This window comes from Asterias rubens, chromosome 17, assembly GCF_902459465.1.
Source record: "Asterias rubens chromosome 17, eAstRub1.3, whole genome shotgun sequence".
NCBI classification, from domain to species: domain Eukaryota; kingdom Metazoa; phylum Echinodermata; class Asteroidea; order Forcipulatida; family Asteriidae; genus Asterias; species Asterias rubens.
In genome coordinates this window covers 6,273,870-6,292,080 of record NC_047078.1, presented here as the reverse complement: position 1 = coordinate 6,292,080, position 18,211 = coordinate 6,273,870, and the positions used below count along the sequence as shown (strand labels likewise).

At 41.3% G+C, this 18,211-nt stretch overlaps 2 protein-coding genes across 2 annotated transcripts; one reads left to right on the top strand and one right to left on the bottom strand.

The window, feature by feature from the left end:
• Nucleotides 1-4,068: 4,068 nt before the first annotated feature.
• LOC117301747 (mu-type opioid receptor-like) lies at nt 4,069-5,034 on the bottom strand. Its single transcript, XM_033785771.1, has one exon. The coding sequence runs from the start codon at nt 5,032-5,034 to the stop codon at nt 4,069-4,071; it is 966 nt and encodes a 321-aa protein (XP_033641662.1).
• A 10,469-nt stretch (nt 5,035-15,503) lies between these two features.
• On the top strand, nt 15,504-16,421 carry LOC117301745 (nociceptin receptor-like). The gene has a single exon (XM_033785769.1). It carries the CDS (start codon nt 15,504-15,506, stop codon nt 16,419-16,421), a length of 918 nt encoding a protein of 305 aa, XP_033641660.1.
• The last annotated feature ends 1,790 nt before the right edge of the window (nt 16,422-18,211 follow it).

Sequence of the window (18,211 nt, the reverse complement as noted above, 5' to 3'; positions counted from 1 at the left end):
GCCCACACTTCGTGTATCACAACTTCTATGTAAAATAACAAACCAGTGAAAATTTTGGCTCAATCGGTCATCGGAGTCGGGAGAAAATAACTCACCCTGGTATCCGCACGTTTCGCCATGTCATGACATGTGTTTACTATAAATCCGTAATTCTCGATATCGAGAATTGATATTGTTTTACTGTTTTCTCAAAAAGTGAAGCAGTTCATGGATTAATATTTCGAGAGAAGTCTTTCACCATTACCTTCTGTAAACCCTGTAAGTTATTTGTAAATCTGTGAACTTTTTTTTTCTGTACCGAAAGTGTCCAATGGCTTCAAAGTAATGCGAATATGGACACGATTATCTATTATTTATATTACTGTTTATTTGCCGAGAAAAAAATAATATATAAAGCGTTACTGCGGTAATTCTTCTCAGATTGTTTATTCCTAAAAATAAAAATAAAGTATAAGGGTTATATAGGCTACTCTTCCTGCATGGACATAAAAATATTATTATCTCCCGAGTTTCGGCAAAAAAAAAAAAAAAAAAAAAAAAAACACGCGACCACTGTTGGCTGCTTGGTGTTTCCCCTCGTGGAGTTTACCGAGTTCCCTTGACGGGAAGATCACATAAACAAGCAAGCAAACAAACAAGGAGCAAATTACTCACTTGCTGTTGGGTTCCCGCTCTTGGCGCATGAAGTGGTCGACATGGATGGCTCTTATAAAACACAAATGGATTGTTGAGCTATGTTTATTTACTACGGTGGACACTATTGGTATTTGTCAAAGACCAGTCTTCTCACTTGGTGTATCTCAACATAAGAGCAGTGTCTTATACCAACTAGATTACCGAGGTTGCCCGGTAGCTATAGAGGCACTGTTCGAATCCTATGTTTTGGCAGCGAATACCGCAACGATAGTTTATTCCATTATGTACAATGTCTTGTGAGAAGGTTGTGAAAGTCAAAGAGTGATCGAATTGCTGTCTCCTCCTCTATTTGATGAGTTTAAAGATATCCAGAACAACGAAAGTCCACGGATCGTGGTAAAAAATAGTTTGTCACGAGAATATTTTTGCTGTTTCTTTTGTTATTTTGTGTATCACAAATTCTATTGTGATTTGAATACGTGCCGGCTTGAAAGACTTTTGTATGTTCATATCAGGGGTGGAGGGTCACCGTGGCTTTCATTAATCTGCTACTCCGTGCCTGGGTGGATCCAAACCGGATCAAACCAGATGAAACCAGATGCATCTGGATGCAACCTGATGCTAGGATGAACCGGTGTGGCGGTTTTAACTTTCCGCCGTGTTCAGTTTTCCGAATGACCAAATACGGTGACATTACGTCATGCGACGCCTGCGCACAGCAAGCGAAAGTAGTCAATTGTTATTCATATGCTGCACTGAGTCCCAGAAAACTGAACACGGCGGAAGACTGAAACCGCCCACCTGATTCCATCTTCCACAACCTGCAGGGCCCAATTTCAAAGAGCTGAGCCCAATTCCATGGCTCTGCTTACCGCGGAATTCTGCGCTTGCGATCACGATTCCCCGCTTACGTGTAAGCGCCGAATTTCTGCGCTAGCCTTGTAAGCGTAGAATCCCTAGTAACGCGGAGTACGCACGCGCAGAAGCCAAAATTCGCCGCTTACCCATGAAATACGCTTGCCGTAAGCACGGAATTCCTTGCTTCCGTAAGCAAGGAATGATCTGCTTCACACGAAATGTATTGGCAGGTCCCCCACACTCAGCAGATGGTTATCACACTTCGAGGCGAGTGAACTACGCCATAGATCTGCCTTGAACCTGCCGTCAATCCCCTTACAAAAGCACCTTTGACCTCACATTAATTTCACATGGAATTTCACAGTTAAATCTCATATTACGGGTACACGTTTGTTCGTGTACACTTTATGAAGAGCTGTTTGTAAAACCACTGATATGTAGCAGTTATCACTATGTTAAGTGACTGTATAATCGCTGTTTCAGTGGTGGATTATACAAAAAAAAGTGCGTAGGCCTAAGATTGTCGAATGCAAGATCTGCAAAGAGTTAATTGGCGTTTATTTGTTGTTCATTTCGGTGTCTTCGTAACAAAAGGTGTACCCATGATTGTGACTGACAAATACAATTTGTTTAAATTATGACCGCTTTATTGAATGTTTGATTAGGCGTGTACGATGTTGCCATAGCTACATCGAGTTTTATGCGGCACCCGACGACGACGTCTTTGTTAAATAAATTCATTCCGTGGCATCCCTCCAAATTTGCCAATACATGTACAATGTAGGCGTACAATTCCTGTATTGTCAGTATAGCCTAGATATATAAATAGGTAGAGAGATAACACGTAGAAATATATTTTATATATGTAGAAAGATAGAGGAAGATATATAGCACTGATAAATAGATCATAGATACAGTACTCTCTATAAATGTAAAATAGTGAGAGAAAAAATATTATCTATTTCGAGTTGTCCCTCGTATGGCTCTTCAAAAAGAGTGGAAGACCACTCGAAAAAGAATTGTCCTTCATATCGCTCTTCAAAGAGTGCTTGTTCACTCTTTTACTTTGAGAGGGTACAACACTCCTGTATATTGTCTGTATAGCCTAGATACATAGATATATAAATAGATAGAAAGATATATAAATATATAGATATAGCACTGATTTATATAGGTAGATTGATTAGTAGATCTGACACCGAAACTGTCGAACATTTGTTTTTATATTGTACAAGATGGTCTAACCCTGGTTGTACGTAGAATCTTTACTTAGAAAACAAACTGGCTGCCGCCTGCTTGACCATTAGAACTTAATTCTACCCTTGAACCTCAACTTAAATGAAGTTAAACTACATGTCAGAGTATAGCACATCTGCATTGTAATGAAGGAAATTTAATTTTGAAGACGTTGGCAACTGAAGTCAACGAAGCGTCTGCATATTTCCCTGTTTCTAAAGAATTCTTGTATGATCAAAACATGTCACGACTGAGCACTAAGTTTGGACATTATTGTATACGTACACGATTGCAAACACGAGTTTGTTTTGTTCATGTTGCGGCAATACACTTCAGTATACATACTTCACTTTTAAGGAACATAACATAATTGTGTTTTTTTTTTTACAGTTGCTGGCAGTGTAAGCACTTTTATGTAATCTACTAGATATAGTTTGAGATCGAACGGCCGTCTGGGTCATGAGAAAATAGTGAAAAATCGATTATACATTGCATGACATCGCTGCAAAAAAAATCATTTTCTTCTTGCAACTTACACCTGTTATCGCCATGTAATTGAATTGTGCACAACCACTCGTGCTTCTGACTGCCCGCCAGACAGGTTAACTACTCATCCTTAATTACCCAAGTTAAATTCAATTTGTATTTTGTATTTTGTCTTCCTTGTTCAATATTGTTTACTTAAGTAAAATTTTTGTTTGTGTTTAAAGCATTCCGTTTATAAGCTTCGATCGGCTTCCTGTGTGTAATTCCTCCACGTATTAGTTATATTGTTTCAATTGTTTTTTTCTTTTTCTAAAGTGATTATCCTTGGTGGAAGTAAATGTTGATGAAATGAATTGAATTGAATGTATAAACACACCACTCTGGGAACTTTCTGAGGTTTTTTTGTGCCAAATGAAGACTTTAATGAAGACTTCTCCTAATGATGAGCGTCAAAGTACATATTAATGCCACCAGAATTCCGTACATTTTAAGACCAAAACAAAAACATCATTTTTTTTCTTGCAACTCACACCTGTTATCGCCATGTAACTCCCTTTCCAAACAGTGGACTGATTTTAACAGTGCACAACCAGCAGTGCTTCTGACTAATCAGTCATTTTGTAACCGCTCATTATTTTCTTTTAAGTCTAATGGCCCAAGTATTTCAATAAACACACCCACGCAGTTAACTTTTCATCTTTTTGTCGCAATTACCCGGAAGTTTTTAATGGCGCTTTCCCTTATGGGGGTAAATGTCTACGTGCGAAAGCTGCAAGAATTTCCGCAACTTATAAACAAATCAGGCAAACTCTTGGTCTAGTGACCAGCCTCCCGCATTCGGCCTTGTGACTCTCAGGTCGAGTTTGAAGTGTCCTCAACTCGTCGTGTGCGGCGCCCGACCATCTCTTTCAGCTGTTTCTGAAACCTTTCGTATGTGAAGCAGTAAATTAAAGGATTTATGCACAAGTTAATGACAACAATACCTCCCGTAACTCGATAAAAGATGTCTTCGTAAAGGTTGACTGGTTGATACACACTTAGATTAAACAACAGATAGTTGGTCTCAGTAGGGCTCCAGCAAATGAAGAAGAATATGGTCACCAAGACGACTGTCTGTGTAACATTACGATTGGCTTTAGAGAACGTCTCCTGAGCGCTGGTGTTGTTGTCTCTACCGTGAGCCTGTGCTCTCTGGCGGAGCTTCCAGATTATAAGAGAGTAGCAAAGTACCATGATCGACATCGGAACCACAAGCTCGTGTAGGAATACCAAGACGCCCGCAACGGCCTGAATCTCTGAACTGAACCAGGACACATTGCAACCGAGGACCTCGCTGTCATAGAAGCAGACTACCAAGAGATGAGCAGCTTCTACCCAGCCCATCATCCACGCCGTCATCATGACGAGCTTCAGTCTCCGAGGGGTGAAAACATTTCGATACCACACGGGTCGGCAGATTGCGAGGTAGCGCTCTACTGATATGGCGACTAGGTTCCATGTAGAAGCCACAAACATGCCGTACTGCGGCCATTCCGACCACCAGACGTGACAGTAGAGCCGGCCGAGAAAGCTGTCTGGTACGACACCCATGTGAGCGAACCTCTCCACCAGGAACACACACGACCCGATGAGATCTAGACAGGATTGGTGGATGATTAGTTTGTTTGTGGTGGAGTTGAAAACTTTCCTGTAGCGAAGCATGACGAAGCAAACAAATCCATTGCCGAGTATGCCGAGGCTGCTCAGGGTGTAATAGAAAAACAGCTGGCCGTCGAAAGTATTGACCGAAGTTGAACTGGTAAGATTGACTGACTCCATCGTCTGAATCGTCAAAATAATTTGATCGAATCCGGAATTTTTTTTCTCCAGGTACTCCTTGGTTTCTTGTGACTAACGTTTAAGGAAATACCGCGAATCTCTCTCACTAATGAATTGAGGTGGTTTCGAAAGAGAGATGCACTGTGCATCAACTCGACGTTTCGATCGGTGCACCGTATGGTCTTCAAAAAAGCTCTTCAATCTTTTTATATGAACTCTGCTTTCTACGATTGAGAATGCATCAGCATGCACCAGAGATCAAAGACAGCATCAAATGTCACCATGGCAACAGAAACATCAGATTTAGATCCTATGAAAAATACCAAAAAAAATCACATGAGTATCATAATTATTGAGCTTATTAAACATTGTTTGAGGAGGCATTTATGGTAAGTTTTGTGAGCAGCGAGGGACCTGTGCCCAATTTGAAAAAGGTTGCATAATCACAAAAACTTGCTAAGCTAAGCACATAAATATATTGCTTAAAGCCATTGGACACTTTCGGTAAACAATTTTGTCCAAAAGCCCACAATTCGTGTATCACAACTCATAAATAAAATAACAAACCTGTGAAAATTTAGGCTCAATCGATCATCGTAATCGGGAGAAAATAACGGGAAAACCCACCATTGTTTCCGCACGTTTGGCCGTGTCATGACATGTGTTTAAAATAAATCCGTAATTTTTTATATCGAGAATTGATAATTGTTTTCTCAAAAAGTAAAGCATTTCATGGAATAATTATTTTAAGAAATGTCTTTCACCATTACCTTCTGTAAACCAAGTAATTTGTAAATCTGTGAACTCTTTTTTTCTATGTTCCGAAAGTGTATAATGACTTTAACAGAATTAGGTTTCCATCCAAAGTTACATTAAGTTAACAAACATTGACATGAGAATCACAATTTTAAAATCTGAGTGTCCAGTGCAAGGACGTTCATCCGTGGGATATTTTACACCTCTGGTCCATTGTCTTAAAGGGACCGGTTGCCTTGGATAGGACGAGTTGGTCTATAAAAAAACACATTTGTAACCGTTTGTGTTAAAATGCATATGGTTGGAAAGATGTTTCAAAAGTAGAATACAATGATCCACACAAATTTGCCTCAAAATTGCGTGGTTTTCCATTTGCTTTGTGAACTAACACGATCGGCCAATTTTCCCATAAATGGTCGACCGTGTTAGTCGACTACTGCAACTCCCTTCTCACTGGACTGAAGCAACATGATCTCAACCGCTTACAAAGACTCCTAAACAAGGCCGCCCGACTGATCCATAAGAAGACAAAGTATTCCCATGCCAGACCGCTGCTCACGGATCTACATTGGCTTCCGGTCGACCAGCGGATCAATTTTAAGACGGAACTGAACATGTTCAAAACTGTATCCAATACTTTCCCATCCTACATTTCAGACACACTAGATCTCAGCAAACCCAAACGTGAAGGTCTTCGATCTCAATCCAATCTAGTAGTACCTCGATCCTCAAGGAAGTTTGGAGACCGTGCATTTTCCATCGCTAGTCCCCGCAACTGGAACCCACTCCCAACAAACATCCGGAACGCTTCTTCTGTAGAACAGTTTAAAGGACTTTTAAAAACTCATCTGTTTAATCGTTCCTTCTAATGTGTTTTTGATTCTAGTCATTTTCTCTTTTGGGTTTTTGGTTGCATTATCCCTAGCGCTTTGCATCCTTTGGAAAAGGCGCTTTATAAATTCGGTTATTATTAAGGAAAACCACGCAATTTCGTGGCATATTTATTCGGATCATTGTATTTTACTTTTAAAATATCTTTCCAACCATGTTCATTTTATAGCAAACGGTCACAAACGCTGTTTCAGTCGTCGCACTCTTGCTATATCGAATTCAAATAAAGTTTAGTTTGATTTCGACAGAAGCGCGGCATTGTGCAATATTACTTTTTCCTTCGGGCCGTTAGGTTCGATATACTGCAGATTGTTAGTACATATAAAAAGAACAAAGAACACTTATCGTAGAAGGGGGATGGCCCTGGTGTTTCTTTCGGATGTGACATTAAGCCGTTTAGGTTCGATGTAGTGCAGATTGTTAGTACATGTAAAAAAGAGTTGCAATTTCAGCAGCATGCAGATACCGTTACTATAACAATGCTTATTCAATCGTATGAAAAAAAGTATGGGGGGCCTGGGGGGGACACATTGCCCACCGACGACCCTTTCATCCGATACGCAACTACTGTTATGTACGGAACATGAAGACACAAGTATTTTGAACATTGCTTTAGAACGACATAGGGTGCGTTCGTTTAGCTTCCCTTGGTGCTCACTCGAGTGACAAGAGCTGAAGCCCCTGACAAGAGTTGAACGAACGACCACCCACCGCTCTCGTAGTGACGTCGTTTACCTGTGGCCAGCGCCGAAGTAACCAACTCCAAAAGCAGGGCACTTGGGGCTGACCCGGGTGAGCCCCTGGTATGACGTCCAAAGCTATTCGAACGCACCGGGGCACAACTTCAAATAAAACCGCATCACTGTGTCTTATTTTCACTAGAAACCGCGCAAACGCGGCGCGCTATTATAGTATTAAACGAGTAATTCATAAATACTTCAGACAGTTTCGCTATTCCTATTGGTGGAGAGCGCGTCACGTGGGTGTGAATAAACCTTTGTTTATGACCGGTGAAAAGTGTTAATTCATTGGCTTGACACGCGACCTTCAACCGTTCTATTAAGAAACTTTCTTAATTCCTATTGGTCGAGAGCAACGGCTGAAACAGTTGTGCCACATCACGCGATACAATGCGATATGCGCGACGCGCACAGCATTCCCTTATAAGGAGTTGTTTACCCGACGGCGGCGGAGGGCTTTACCATTATTTTCATAGCTGGAGGAGTGTACGATGTTGAAAGAAATCAATTAAAACTTATAATTTTTGCATTTATTTTACTTTTTGACCAAAAAGTGATGATGTTTTTTACCGAAAAAGGTATTTATGAATGGGAATCAAAGTGTGTTGAATCGGTTTTCAACAAGTGGTTTAAACCCGCTGAGGCCTGGTTCTTTATAATTTACCTCGACTTCGTCTCGGTAAAATTATCAAGAACCAGGCCTCGTTGGGATTAAACCACTAGTTGAAACCCTCTTCACCACACATTGATTCCCTTAATTATATAGCACCTTATGCCAGGCCTCAAGACAAGGCGCTTAACACAACGTTAAGGCAATATTTTAAAACATAGAAACGGCAGTTTAGAAACCACGCAGCAAACACAGTAGTATATCCATAGCAACCGATGCACTGTCTACTAGCAACCAATGTACTACCGCACAGCAACCAATGTACCTCACAGCAACCAATGTACTACCCCACAGCAACCAATGTACCCCACAGCAACCAATGTACTACCCAACAGCAAACAGTGTACTACCCAACAGCAACCAATGTACTACCCCACAGCAACCAATGTACTACCCAACAGCAACCAATGTACTACCCCACAGCAACCAATGTACTACCCAACAGCAACCAATGTACCCCACAGCAACCAATGTACTACCCAACAGCAACCAATGTACTACCCCACAGCAAACAATGTACTACCCCACAGCAACCAATGTACACCACAGCAACCAATGTACTACCCCACAGCAACCAATGTACTACCCCACAGCAACCAATGTACTACCCCACAGCAACCAATGTACCCCACAGCAACCAATGTACCCCCGTGGCAACCAATGTACCCCCATGGCAACCAATGTACCCCCATGGCAACCAATGTACTACCCCACAGCAACCAATGTACTACCCACAGCAACCCATGTACTACCCCACAGCAACCAATGTTTTACCCACAGCAACCAATGTACCCCATGGCAACCAATGTACTATCCCATAGCAAACGGTGAACTACTCCCATAGCAAAACAATGTTTAGGGTTTTACAAACAAGTTTACTGCTTTTACTCGTAGTATGTTTAAAACTGCGACCCTTTCATTGATTGAATATCCCACCACGTCATTTTGATGAATAAAATATTACGTTGTAGACGAAAGTTGGTCAATTTCGCACAAGGGTTACGTCATTTTCTATAAACGTGGTTAAAGGGAAGGTACACGTTTGGTAACTAATACTCAAAACAAATAATAACTTAAAAACTGACTTGGTAACGGGCAAAGAACGTAGTTTTGAAAAAGATGTAATTTTTCACCAAATAATATTAAAAGACTTCTAGCTAGAAGTCTTTTATTCCTGCCTGAAAGCACACAAATTTTCGTCCAACAAGTATGTTTTTTCTTTCATCAGTTTCTCGCAACTTCGATGACCAATTGAGCCCAAATTTTCACTGGCCTGTTATTTTTATGCTTATGATGGTATACACCAAGTGAGAACACTTGTCTTTGACAATACCAAACGTGTACAGTGCCTTTAAGCCTATAATTTTGTAAGGAGGCTAATCTTATTTATAAAAAAAACAAACAAAAACAAAACATACTGACCGCTGCTATGCCTCAATGTAGGATCTGTTTATCGGCTGTGGATGATGACATAAGAAGAAGTCTCACGATGATAAGACCAAGTTCAAGACGACTACTTTGTATTAAAAGCTGATGATGACCGAATAAACAAAAGGCTTACGGTACCTATGAGGTATGATGAGGCTGGAGTAAAGATGAAGATAAGATGCCTCGAAGAAGACTGAGGACGAATAATAAACTTGGAGGTAACAACTGTGTTCTTCTGTCGGCTACTTTAATACAACCTCGACACCTATGAGGCCTGAAAACAGTTCGGATGAAGCTGGAGTGAAACAAAATCTCAAAGAAGACGAGACTGATACTTACTAAACGACTGGGTAGAAAGAGACTGAACACCAGCGATTACTGCCGTTAGACCATGCAGAGCGCAGAATGGTTATCCACAAGGATAAAGACAGACACTTGCTTTTAATTTTGATATAACGTGCATTGGATATAACGTGCAATAACGTAAGCCTTACATTAATTATCTGTGTTTTGACTGGTCAGAGGTGATGTGGGTGGTGCTGACAAACGGACCAATCAAAACACAGATAGGGAAAGCTTACTTTCGGTCGTCTGTATGCAGTGTCCACATTGTGTGTTATGTACAGTATATTGTACATGTACTTGCATGATAGGATTTCATGAGTGTGTAACTCCATGTGACTATGGGTGCGTTCGTTTAGCTTCCCTGGGTCGACCCCGCAATGCTCACTCGGGTGAGCCCCTGATAAGAGCTAATCGAACTATCACACTCGCCCTCTCGTGGTGACGGCATTCACCTCAGCAGGGCAATGGAGGCTGACCCGGGTGAGCCCCGTCAAAGCTATTCGAACGTACTGGGGCAGACCGGGGTCGACCCAGGGAAGCTAAACGAACGCACCCTGAATGTATACGCCTCTCTTAATACTTATGCATGGCGTCATAATTCTTACCCAAAATGAGGCTATGAGCGCACGTTCCCATCACTTGCTGTGACTGCGCCCATCGCCTCGTTTTGGATTAGCATTGTGACGTACTTCATGCCTAAATATTAAGAAAGGCGTATATGTGAAAGGGCAAATATGTGGTGTTACTCACGTCACGAGCCTGATCGAAATGTGACGTCAGATGGTCCGGCTAACGCTGAGGAAGATTTGAAGAAGTCTGAGAAAGAGATTGAACATCAACAATGAGCTACGTCAGAGCTTGCAGAGCGGCTCCTCAGCTAGACTTGATTCAAGTCCCGTTCTCGTGCGAGAGGTCCCCCATATCCGTCGCCAAAATGTAGATATAGTGGTCCCGAGACTTGGTCAAGTCTACCCCTCAACAAGACAATGGACCGTTGTAAGCTGCTCTGTTGATACAACGAAGTGGATTTTATATCAGACTAAAATGAACTTGGCTAGTGACAATGGCTCTGACGTCAGTCTTCTTTGATTGGTCCATTGGTTCTGTCGAATATCACTGCAACGGCGTGGACTATTCTTCCGTTAGGTATTACTATTTCTTGTAGCAATGAAGTCAATGAATATGTCAAACCATGAAGGAAGAAAATAGTCAAACATGCTGAATCAACTAAACTGGGATACACTGACTGTTCGCAGAAATAAATCACGACTAATCTACAAGGAAGTTCATGGTTTCACTCCAAACAACATCAGTCGCTCCAAGTTGAACTACATCACCCTAAAAGCACACGCACTCATCCACACATGGGATAAATCTTTAACCTTTTAGCCACTGGACCGCCCAGCCAGCCGCCTAAAGCGATACACTGTAAGAAAGAAATCAAGAAACAAAAGAAGAAAAAAAACAACTAAAGACCAACTCGACCGATCCAAGGCAACGTGTTCCGTACATGCTAGAACAGTGCAAAATTTTGCGATGCATGTGGGGGACAGCCAAACTGTGCAGACAAACTTTTAAGGACCAATCGAAGACGAGTCAGAATGACTGACGTCAGCCACCGCCGCGCCACTCGTCAATGCACATCGTCGATTGGTCTGTTATAATTCCGACATCAACAGAGCAGCTCACTGATTGGCCCATCATCTTGAGGAGCCGCTCTGCACGCTCTAGCGGTACTATAGCCTGAACATCTGACGTCACACTTCGAGGCTCGTGAATAAAGCCATAAAGTGGCCTCATAGCATAATGTAAATCCCCTCCCCCTGTCATACTTCGCTTCCACCTGACATTCATTTCACGTACAGTCGAATAATTAATAGCAACATTATACATTCCAATATGTATAACTGTATATAACACACATGGTGCACACTGGATGCAGAGATGTGTTTGGATTGGTCCGGGGTGATGTTTGTCAGCTGCACCCACATCACCTCGGACCAATCAAAACACAGAGTGTAAAGCTACGTCACTGCACATTCATCCAATGACATATTCTATACAATAAAATCACTGGTTCTGAAAAGCAAGTGTTCATCATTGCGCACAGTTAAAGACAGGGGACCAGTCTACTCTACTATTAGCTCTTACGGCACTCTCTGTTGATGTCCAGTCGTCTTTGAGTCATCCTCGATCGGCATATTTAAGGTTGTTTGTTTTACTCCAGCCTCATCAGACCTCTACACATATAGGCCTCAGGGTGTCGAGGTTGCAAGTAGCCGGAACACAGTTGTCATCTTCAAGTTTATATTACTCATCATCAGTCGTCTTCGGGGCATCTTATCATCATCTTTACTCCATCAGACATCATAGCAACGGACAGCCTTTTGTTTCCTCAGTTATCATCGGCTGTTACAAAGTGGTCATCTTGAACTTGGTCTTGCTGCCGTCTTGAGACATAGCTGATAGAGATTCTACATTGAGACAAAGTAACGGTCAGTCTGACTATTTTTTAAGTAAAATTAGCCTGCTTAGAAATAATTCTGAACTTAATGTTTTAAATTGCCATCCATTTTTATTTTTATTTCCTTTTAATTTATGTTTGTTTGCATGTGTTTTGCGTGTTCTGAATAGTAGTGAGTCAAAAAAGAAGTTGACCGAGACTTATCGTTTAAAAACAAATCAACAACTGACACTTAAATACCAATAGGTGATGCGCATAAACAAGCATTCTTTCCTGCTTTATATCTGGAGAAAGGGAAAATACTCAATTGCTTTTCTTCACCCAGAAAGGGATGGGTACTTATGGGGGAGGGGGGGTAGAGGTTGACATTGTGTATGGATTGAAAAAAAACTTATGAACCCTACCCCGTCCTCCGTCATCCGACTCGATGTGTAAATAATTATGAAATCTACGCCAACTGTTTTGCACCAAAACCGTGTTGACTGCGCTAACAAACTGATCTTATTTTGTCAAGGTTATATTTTGAATCGGGATAAACTCACGTGCTTCGTAATACTTAGCGCCAAAATAGACATTGTGTCGCATGGATCTTAGGTGATTTGCAGAGCGTTGCCGGGACGACGACGTCCTAGTTTCGCGCGTTTTGGGTACTGTACTATATTATGTATGTGTGTTTGTTATTCAGTACTTTCTGCATGGAGACCAAGGCCAAAAAAAAAAAAAGGGAAAGGCAAAAGACTCTTAAAGACAGTGGACACTATTGGTAATTGTCAAAGACTAGTATTCACAGTTGGTGTATCTCAACGTATGCATAAAATAACAAACCTGTGAAAATTTGAGCTCAATCGGTCGTCGAAATTGCAAGATATTAATGAAAGAAAAAACACCCTTGTCCCATCATGGTCACACGAAGTTTTGTTCTTTCAGATGCTTGATTTCGAAACCTTAAACTCTAAATCTGAGGTCTCGAAATCAAATTCGTGGAAAATTACTTCTTTCTCGAAAACTACATTAATTCAGAGGGAACAGTTTCTCACAATGTTTTCCTCTTTACCAAGTAAATTTTTATGCTAATCATTATTTTGAGTAATTACCAATATAGTTCACTGCCTTTAAAAATAACATTCACTCTCGGTTTCTTTCTTAGGTCCTCATTTGAAGACTATCCTTCATTATTACTCATTATCCTTTCCATAGCCCTCTGTGCTGTCATGTATGATTTCCTTATAAAAGTAGGGCCTGACGTTTCGACCCTATAACCGAGTCTTTCTTAGACTTGAATCAAGTCCCGTTCTCGTGTTGGAGGTCCTTAAAGACAGTGGACACTCTTGGTAATAGTCAAAGACCAGTCTTCTCACTTGGTGTATCTCAACATATGCATAACATAACAAACCTGTGGAAATTTGAGCTCAATCGGTTGTAGAAGTTGCGAGATAATAATGAAAGAAAAAAAACACACTTGAGACACGAAATGTGTGCTTTCAGATGCTTGATTTCGAGACCTCAAGTTCTAACTTGAGGTCTCGAAATCAAATTCAGGGAAAATTACTTCTTTCTCGAAAACTACGTCACTTCAGAGGGAGCTGTTTCTCACAATGTTTTATGCTATCAACCTCTCCACATTACTGGTAACCAAGAAAGGTTTTGTGATGATAATTATTGTGAGTAATTACCAATAGTGTCCACTGCCTTTAAGCATACCCACCGCCGTCAAAATGTAGCTATCGTGGTCCCGAGAACAGGCTGGGGAATGCAAAGCGTCATAATACAATAGCTTTCTTTCTTGGAACGGGATTGGGACTTGAGTCAAGTCTAAGTCTTTCTCGAAAGCTAAAATTGTAACTCATAACTACACGAATAACTCCCGAATAAACAAAAACTAGCAATTACTTATCAAGTTAAAGGTCCAGCATTAGCAAGAAGACTGAAAAGTAAAATATCAGGCATGAACATTTTGCTCGCGGGATTACCTTTCACTTATAGTCTTATAAATAAAAACTACTAACATACTGTAGCAATTACTTGCATTTTTACAAGCTATTGTATGAGGAGCTTGAGATTTTACTTACACAACAGTGTTCCATATAATTTATGGCTCGGTATCGGGTCAGGTTTTAATGATTATTTTTCTCTTGGCCTATTGATCCAACTATAAATGTTACTTATAAATCGGTGTCGTACTTTAATTGCTCTAAAAGTACCAATCTATGGAGCTGAGAGGCTGGCTGTTTCCTCATCATAGCCACTGCCGACCATCAAAAACCTGACTAAGTGGAAACTGCCCCGCCTGCATTTCAGTTAATCGCTATTGATCTGCGAGTCCATGCCTCTTTTGTTATACTCCTGAATACACCGCTATTGTGCTTTTCTCTGACCACTTACTAATCCGTTCAAGTAAATGGTGTTTTTTCCAGTAAAAGGTTATTTGTAGAGATTTGGGCAAATTCTCATGCCTGATCTAAAACTTATCGAAATTTGTTAATGCTGGCCTTTTCACAGCCCAGTATCTTGTGAAAGTATACAGGTTATAGTAACATGTCGGTTTTATTTACATCTCAAAAAAAAGAGTCCCTCAAGCATTGCTTTTACCTACTACAGTTTGTAGTTCGACCAATTACTAGCAATATTAAGGCTCACTTTTATTTATAAGGATTTAAGTAACAGGCTAGTAAAAGCAAATGCTAGTTTTTATTTATTCGGCCCAATGTCTCTAATTAGCTCATTACTTATGATTACCATGTGATTTTGTTTTGTATCCTAGGATCTAAAACTTGATGTTTCTGTTGCCACGGTGATATTTGACGCTGTCATAAATCTCTGGTGCCAGCTTATGCATTCTCAATCGTAGAGAGCGAGATTCATTCAATAACTTAGACGGACCATTTGCCCATGTTTTGCGTGTACTCTACATTAAGCGAACTTAGAGCTTCAATAGTTTATTTCTTAAAGACCATACTCTGATCGAAACGTCGAGTTGTTACACAACCGGATCTTATCGAAACCACCTCAGTTAAACAGTGGAGTTTCCTCAAACCTTAGTCTCAAGACTTTCAAAGAGTTCTTGGAGAAAGCAAATCTTGATTTGATCAAACTATTTTGGACGATGAAGTCGGTCAATTTTACCAGTCCAACTTCGGCCAACACGTTCGACGGCCAGCTGTTTTTTTATTACACAATGGGCAGCCTTGGCATACTCGGCAATGGGTTTGTTTGCTTCGTCATGCTTCGCTACAGGAAAGTTTTCAACTCCACCACAAACAAACTAATCATCCACCAATCCTGTGTAGATCTCATCGGGTCGTGTGTGTTCCTGGTTGGGAGATTCGCCCACATGGGTGTCGTACCAGACAGTTTTCTCGGCCGGCTCTACTGCCACGTCTGGTGGTCAGAATGGCCGCAGTACGCGATGTTTGTGACATCCACGTGGAACCTAGTCGCCATATCGGTAGAGCGTTACCTCGCAATCTGCCGACCCGTTTGGTATCGAAATGTTTTCACCCCTCGGAGGTTGAAGCTCGTCTTCCTGGGTGTTTGGATGATGGGCTGGGTGCAGGATTCCCACCTGGCCATGGTCACCCACTATGACAGCAAGATTCTAGGCTGTGATTTTTCCTGGCCCAGCTCTGAGATTCGGGCCGTTGGGGGCGTCTTGGTGTTCCTACACGAGTTTGTGATTCCCATGGTCATTATGGTATCGAGCTACTCTCTTATAATCCGGAAGCTCCGTCAGAGGGCGCAGGCTCACGGCAGAGACAACAACACCAGTGCTCAGGAGACGTTCTCTAAAGCCAATCGTAACGTTACACAGACAGTTGTATTGTTGACCGTCTCCTTTTTCATTTGCTGGGGTCCGACTGAGACCAACTACCTGTTGATCAATCTGGGTTTGCATCAACCAGTTAACATTTACGAAGACATCTATTATCGAGTGACAGGAGGCATTGTTGTCATTAACTTGTGCATCAGTCCCTTCATCTACTGCTTCACGTACGAACGGTTTCAGAAACAGGTCAAAGAGATGGTCGGTCGCCGTACACGTCGTGTTGACGACACTAGCGGTTCAAACCTCAATGGTGGTTCTAACTCGACCTGATAGGTACACTGGTGGTTCAAACTCGACCTGAGAGATTCACTGGTGGTTTAAGCTCGACCTGAGTGGGTGGTTCAAACTCGACTTGATATGTACAAACTCGACCTGCGAGGTACCAGTACGTGGTGTTTGTTCAATCTCGACCTGAGAGCTCCACTGTTGGTTCAAACTCGACCTTAGAGGACACTGGTGGTTCAAACTCGAACTTTAACCGAGAGGTATACCAGTGTACCGACGAAGGCGAGAGGCTGGTCACCAGACAAAGAGTTTGCACGCATGTACAGTTGACCCTCATTTCATTACTATGATCAGGCTTTTTGGAGTTAGAACAACTTCATTGGCGCACTTTGTTTAAGTTCCTATCGATTAGCTTCCCTGGGTCGACCCCGATCTTCCCTGTATCGAATAGCTTTGACGTCATTCCTGGGGCTCACCCGGGTCAGCCCCAAGTGCCCTGCTCGTAGAACGGGTCACTTGGGGGCTGGCCCAAGGTGCATGACGTCACCACGAGAGAGTGACTGATCGTTCGATAGCTCTTGTCAGGGGCTCAACCGAATAAGCACCGCGGGGTGAACCCGGGGAATCTAATCGAACGCACCATGTCTTAGGGTATAGAACAGTTGACAATGATCCATAATATTACATAATACAGACAACCTAGCTATTGGTATACGTCGGCCCAACGTTTGCCAAGGTACACATTTTGGGGGCAACCGTTGCAAGTGACGTTGCGATGACGTTATTTTTCCATTTGTCAAACGTAGATGACGCTGGGCCAAACGTTGGTCCAACCTTGCTACAACATCATATTATTATTCTCTTTTGAATACACGACGTCTCGTGAATTTCGTACGTTTGTTTGACGTTCGTAAAGCGTTAATAGTGGACAGCATTATTATTTGTTTAATTTGCCCAATGTTGGCAGCTGACGTCTGACTACTATTTTCAACATTGGACCAATGCCAAAGATTCCCAAATCGAGAAGACGTAAAGCGTGTCATCCAGACCAACATCCGACTTTTAACCAACGCCCACAACTAAAAAGCTGAAAATATACGTTGGTAACTCATACAATGTCGGTACAACGCTGGGCCAAAAAGTAAATAATGTATTACTCGTTGGCCCAGCGTTGTAGTATTAAAATTCTACAATGAACATTATTAAGTGTGTAATGAATAAAGGCGTTGTTAGTTACTTAAAGGCACTGGACACTATTGGTAATTCTCAAAGACCAGTCTTCTCACTTGTTGTATCTCAACATATGAATAAAATAACCAACCTGTACACATTTCAGCTCAATTGGTTGTCGAAGTTGCGAGATAATAATGAAGGAAAAAACACCCTTGTCACACGAAGTTGTGTGCTTTCAGATGCTTGATTTCGAGACCTCAAAATAGGGAGGTCTCGAAATCAAAAATTCGTGGAAAATTTCTTCTTTCTCTATTAAAACATTGTCACTTCAGAGGGAGCCGTTTTTCACACTGTGTTATACAATCATCTTCTCTCCCCATTACTCGTTACCAACTAAGGTTTTATGCTAATAATTGTTTTGAGTAATTACCAATAATGTCCATTGCCTTTAAATCTAATTGTATCTACATCCTTTAAAGATGTGATTAAATTAAATATACTGCCAAAACACAAACACAATACAAACTTAGCATAATTATAGCCTAATTTACCCATACTTTATAAAATGCACCGAGTGCTATGTAGTTCAACTTCTGCTAAAACTGTCTCAAAGTGTGATATTGAGTACTAATTATTCTACACTGTAACACTATTGCAATCAC

Coding starts and splice junctions, on each gene's coding strand:
- LOC117301747 (XM_033785771.1), bottom strand. CDS start 5,034: ATGGAGTCAGTCAATCTTACCAGTTCAACTTCGGTCAATACTTTCGAC.
- LOC117301745 (XM_033785769.1), top strand. CDS start 15,504: ATGGGCAGCCTTGGCATACTCGGCAATGGGTTTGTTTGCTTCGTCATG.